The sequence below is a fragment of the Arachis duranensis genome, chromosome 5, assembly GCF_000817695.3.
Source record: "Arachis duranensis cultivar V14167 chromosome 5, aradu.V14167.gnm2.J7QH, whole genome shotgun sequence".
Classification (NCBI taxonomy): Eukaryota; Viridiplantae; Streptophyta; class Magnoliopsida; order Fabales; family Fabaceae; genus Arachis; species Arachis duranensis.
In genome coordinates, this window is record NC_029776.3 from 573,417 (window position 1) to 579,518 (window position 6,102).

The 6,102-nt window shown below is 30.6% G+C and overlaps 1 protein-coding gene across 1 annotated transcript; it reads right to left on the minus strand.

The window, feature by feature from the left end:
- Positions 1 to 226: 226 nt before the first annotated feature.
- On the minus strand, positions 227 to 2,181 carry LOC107487233 (probable mannitol dehydrogenase). The gene is made up of 5 exons (XM_016107847.3): positions 2,034 to 2,181; positions 1,667 to 1,780; positions 1,082 to 1,595; positions 749 to 902; positions 227 to 657 (listed from the first exon to the last, which is right to left on the minus strand). Exons 1-5 carry the CDS (start codon positions 2,135 to 2,137, stop codon positions 452 to 454), a joined length of 1,092 nt encoding a protein of 363 aa, XP_015963333.1. The 5' UTR covers positions 2,138 to 2,181; the 3' UTR covers positions 227 to 451.
- Between the last annotated feature and the right edge of the window lie 3,921 nt (positions 2,182 to 6,102).

Here is a 6,102-nt window from a genome sequence, read left to right on the forward strand (position 1 = left end):
AATTATGTTTATTATTGTTGTTATAATAAACCGATTTTGTTCTGGTTTATTAAAAAATAAATTATTAACTAATTTAATAAAAATGTCCAATAATATCATGACACATGTAAACGTCTTTAAAAAAAATATTTTTAATGTCTTTATTGAAGTGATACGTATAGAATTATTCTTAATTAAATAACAAAATGGTAACAGTAAAATCTAAATCTAGTACAAAACCTAAACAAATCTCAAACTCAAATATATGATAGGAAATTATTATATATCTCTAAGAAATGCCAAATTACACGAAGCGAGCAACATGTATTTTATTCAAGATATATAATCCACAAAATATAAAACAAAGTTGAAAACTGAAATTCCCATGAAAAGTAGGAAGCTAAAAGGCAGCACTATATTCTTCCATTATTAAAGTTGTTTAATCTCTTCAAAAAATGATGATCAAGAAGGCTTAAGAGCTTTGTTTTAGAGTATTTCCAATGTCAATGACGAAGCGATATTTCACATCTGCTTTGATGAGGCGCTCCATTGCTTCGTTCACATAATCAATAGGAATGACCTCGATGTCAGGTTTCACATTGTGTTCTGCAGCAAAATCAATCATCTCCTGAGTCTCTTTTAACCCTCCGATACCACTACCGGCTATTAACTTTCTCCCTGCCAATCAATTAAGAATCATAGATATTTATCTTTTCATATCAAAATTTTGTTTATATATATATATAGAGACACACACACAGGTACTTACCCATAAGTAATGGAATGATTGGCAGTTCTAGAGGCTTCTCAGGTGCTCCAACCATTACAAGTTTTCCATGTGACTTTAATAAACCAATGAGAGGCACGAGAGAATGAACAGCTGAAACTGTATCAATGATACCATCCAAAGTTTCCTTTGCAGCCTAAATAAGCAAAAAAATTGTCATATTTATCACTTCTTCTTTGGTTATATACATCATCAGTTACTTTTGTACTAGTAATCTCATAATCTTATCGTAAAAACTCTGTGCAGTTGTTATTCTGTAAAGTTGACAGTTGAAAAACGATAAATAACAATTTAGTCAAATCATAAGTCATATACCTGCATCTGATCTTGGTCGCGACTTATCAAAAAAGAATCAGCTCCTAGATGTTGCATTGCTTCCTGTTTTTTGTTGGGTGAGGTACTAATTACAGTGACTTTAGCCCCAAAAGCCTTGGCAAATTTGATTGCCATGTGGCCTAACCCACCAAGACCAACGACACCAACATGCAAGCCAGGTTTGTCTAGTCCAAAATATCTGAGAGGGCTATAAACTGTGATCCCAGCACATAGCAGAGGAGCAGCAGCATCAAGAGGTAACTCATTTGGAATTCGAACCACAAAGTGCTCATCAACAACCATTGAGTCAGAGTAACCTCCATATGTGATGGTTCCATCGCTGGATTTTGCACCGTATGTTAGAGTATATGAAGAGCAATAATTTTCAAGATTATCGTTACAGTCTTGACAGGTTCGGCACGATTGAACCAAGCATCCGACGCCGACTCTGTCTCCAATTTTATACTTTTGAACCTTGCTTCCCACTTGTGTCACTACACCAACAACTTCATGCCTGTGTATATTTCCAACATAAATATCTAACAAGTAGAATATTTAAGCAAAGAAAGTAGAAAGCATATATACCCAGGGACCATAGGATAGATGGAGAAGCCCCATTCGTTCTTCACCATGTGCAGATCCGAGTGACAAATCCCACAGTACAACACTTTGAATGCCACATCCTTGTCACCGGTTTCTCTGAAAATTTTTGACAAAAACCAAAGCTTAATATATAAATAAGAAAGTATTATGCTAAGTGTACACCAAAATCAGTTATAAAGTGAGTCACCAGTATAAAATACATGTTAAAATAAAATACACTATGATATATGTATTTATACACAAATATTTACTAGCTGATTTTAGTAACTGATTTTAGTGTACAAATAGCATTTCTCAATAAGAAAATAGGTAACAAGCATCTTGTTGTAACATGCAGTAGTGAAGGAACCTTCTAGAGAAATGGAAAGGGGACAGATGACCAGAGGGGTCCCTGGCAGCCCAACCGAAAGCCTTCTTAGGATGCTCGAATTCAGGTACTTGTGTTGCTGCCATTTGGAAGAGAGTAACACTGATTAGTGATCTTAACGAATAACGATGATGGTGATGGAGGATAAAACCAAGAGCGCTATTTATAAGTGCTGCAGTGAAAGAGTATTGACGTCTTTCATGACGCTATTATGACGACTTAGATTACGAATCTACTCTAGTTTATTATCATTGGTTCATTGTATTGGAACTCTATTTGTGTTCTTTAATTCATCGACTTCATGCCAAGTCAAAGTTACGTTCGTTATCCCTCGTTACTTTTAATAATATTATATATCTAAATTTTTTTGTTAATTAAGTTTGGTGTAACATATACATAATAAAAATTAAATACGTAACATTACTCATTTTATATTTCACACCACATAAATGTTGCACTAAAAAAAAGCAAAAAAATTCTTCTCATTGTTTTTATTAGTGTTTTAAAGATTTTACATTTTCTTAAATATTATCATATTCTTTTCGGAAGAAACCACTTTTTATTTTTTGTTAAGATTATCATATTTTCACCAATTTTTTGCTTGTAAATTTTGGATACAATAAATAAGTGTATACATAGGGTTGTCTATGTTGAGAAATGGTTTCTTCTCCTTCGAGTAGACGCCAGAGATACATTAATAGTAGCCAATAGTATTTATTAAACTACTCTTCTATCTTAACCCATCATAACAATAAAAAAAATTTGTGATATATAAATTTAATTATAATTTTAGTCTTTATTATTTTATTTTATCTTATTTTTATTTTATTTTTAATTATTCTTATCTTATCTTTATTTATTTTTATCTTTCATAAAAAAATGTTCCATATATATTTAATTTTATCCTAATAATTTATAACACATTTTAATTCAATTCAATCAATAAATATAATTCTTTTGTGCGCAAGGATTAATTTTTGCTGAATGCACATAGCACCCTGATACTATTAGAGAAAGAAAAATTTTTATCGATAATTAAAGGCCTTCAGTGATCAGTGTTCAAAGTGTGAAAAACGAAAACAGTGAGAATGAAATATGCCGGAAAGAACCCCAAGGCGAAGGACGCCGAAAAGAACCGCAAGACAAATGGAAACCCATCTTCGGAGGTGAAGAAAAGCCGAAAATCGGCCAGCGGACTCAGCGGATCGTCCAAGAAGGGAGGCCACAGTGGAAAGTTCCCGTGGATCGGTCCGGTGGCTCTGGATGCCAATGATCCAAACTTCGACGATTCGGAGGACGTCGCCGCCGTATGATCGAGAACGTCAGATGCGTTTTGTAATCGGATTATTGATATATTATGTTTGAGCTTGTGGTAGCATGACTGTGTTATTGTAAAGGAAATATTTATGGAGGATTGGATCATTGGCTTCCGGTGTCACTGCTTATGCTTTCTATTAAACTTAGTCTATTTTAACCTTTATAATTTAATGTTTAATTCAATCAATCAATAATCAATAAAAGTTTTTTTCTTTACTTTTTCTATTCTTTCACAATTATTCCAGTGAGAAATCACTCTATTTCTTTTTCAACCTCCTTCCACAATAATAATCAATCTTCTAAATTAGCTCAGAATTTAACCAATCTTTATTACATCCGTCCAAGTAAAAATCTAACATCAGTCTTGATTATCTTTGTTTTAACAGGAAACAACTATCATTCATGAAATATTCACAATGGTCTATTTGTACCTTCTTTCGGCAGTTTCATCTGCATCTTCTTCCAGCAGTTTCGTCTGCATTCTGTTTCAGCAGTTTAATTTGCATTCTGTTTTAGCAGTTCTATCTGCACTTTTATTGCGCTCTATATATGCGCCCTCTTTCTTATCGCGCTTTACGCGCACTCTGCCATACGGGCCCTCTAAAGATCAATCTTATTGTGCTCTACACGCTTATTTTTTCATTTCTCTTTTAAAGATCGCTGCTCAAGCACAGCATCTCCTTTTATATTTTTGCCGCCGGCAGCTTAAACTCCGCCGCATGCAATTTTTGAAGATCGTTGCTCAAGCACAGCATCTCCTTTTATATTTTTGTCGCCGGCAGCTCAAGCTCCGCCGCACGCATCTTCCTCCGCGTCACCACGTCAGACGCGTTTTTCTCAACAATTTCATCGGAACTTATCTAAGGTGTGAATTATTGACATCTTCCATCACCAGCTTGCGGAGGCGTATTAAATTACTCTTCCACCTTAACCTATGACAACAATAAAAAAGTCTCGTGACCCACAAATTCAGTCTAACAGAATACATAAATTCAATTATAATTTTAATCTTTATTATCTTATATTGTCTTATCTTTATTTTCTTTTATGTTTCATAAGACAATGCTCTATATATATTTAGTTTTATCTTCATAGTTTACAACTACAATTCAATTCAATCAATTAACAATCAATAAAATTTTTTTATCTTTTTTTTTTATTCTTTCACAATTTTATCAGATTTAATAATTAATCATAAAAATGAAAAAGAATAATAGCATTGTGAGTATATGGCATCTCAATTGGATCGAGGTGCCTGAGTTCTTTTAGTTTCCATTTGTTAGATATTTTGTTTAAATTTTAACTTTCATGAGCCCTGATAAACAATAACAGTGGTTGTTATATTGTAGTATGAGTTAAAGTGTGGAACCATCTTTTATTTTCAGTTAATATCAATTAATTTTTTAAAATTATTTTATTTTAAATTCTAAATTTTAGATATAATTCTAAACCTTAAATTTTTTCAAATAATATAAATTAAAAAATTATAAATATTAAATAATAAAAAAATTAATTCTCTATATTTATTCATACAATATTTATCTATTTCACAATACTATATTAATTTCATTTAATCTACAATAACCGTGAATCAGATTTCGTTAGGATCAAGATGTCCGTACTTCAATCTTCTTTATTCATCAGAATATTTATTTTGAATCTCAACTATAAGGATTATCTCAAACAAAAAAATAGTTCTTGAAAAAAAAAATATTTAAATTAGTCCCTATTATACCTCTAAGTAACGCAAATAATACAGAAAAATGATACGTGACTAAGTATAAGCCAAAGCCAAAATAGTACTTACAGTGTTTGTTTTTGGTTAAAATATAGATATGGGAGTACACAGGAGTACATATACGATATTTATTTATTGAGATATTAATTTTTAACTTAAGACACTAATTTTTTATAATTTTTTGTCATGTCTAACTTACCAAATAGAATATGAAATTAATATTTTCTTATATATGTCTAAGTACTCTTATGTATCTATATCTATATTTCGTTGTTGTGTTATTTTAATATTTTTTTTTAAGCGTTCTCTGTTTGAACTCTCCTTTGTGGTTTCTTGTTTTGTGGCCGTCACTTACTTCCTTCCTCTATGTTCGAGCTCTACTTTGTTAATAGTACTGATTCTGTGATTTTGAGTGATTAAGTTTATTTACCCATTTTGATAATTTTTTATTTTTTTACTTATTTTTTTGTTTTGAAATTTTGTTAATAAAACTAATTTTATGATTCTGAATTACTAAATTTGTTTATTGATTTTGTTAATTTAAATTGCTTATTTTGAGTTGATTTTGTGATTTAATTTAACAATGGAGAGCAACTTGTTACACTTCTAAATTTTAGCTTTTCAAATCCTGCTAGAGAACAAACAAGCTATTAAGAGAGTACGTGGAAGACCTCCGCGCCTTCAAGGTGACGGAAGTCTGTACAATATTTTTATGTGCCTGTTACATGTACATCTTTTTATAATAAATTTTGTGTATTTTTTATATATTCTTTATATACTCTTTTAATTATATTATTATATAACTTAGAGAATCTTTTTCATTTACCTTATTTGACAACAGTAGAAATAAGCATTATATAATAATGACCATGATTAATTCTTTTATATAGTATATAAATTTAATAATAATAATAATAATAACCAAATATTATTATTATTATTATTATTATTATTATTATTATTATTATTTACTTTAATTTATTATAATAATAAAAA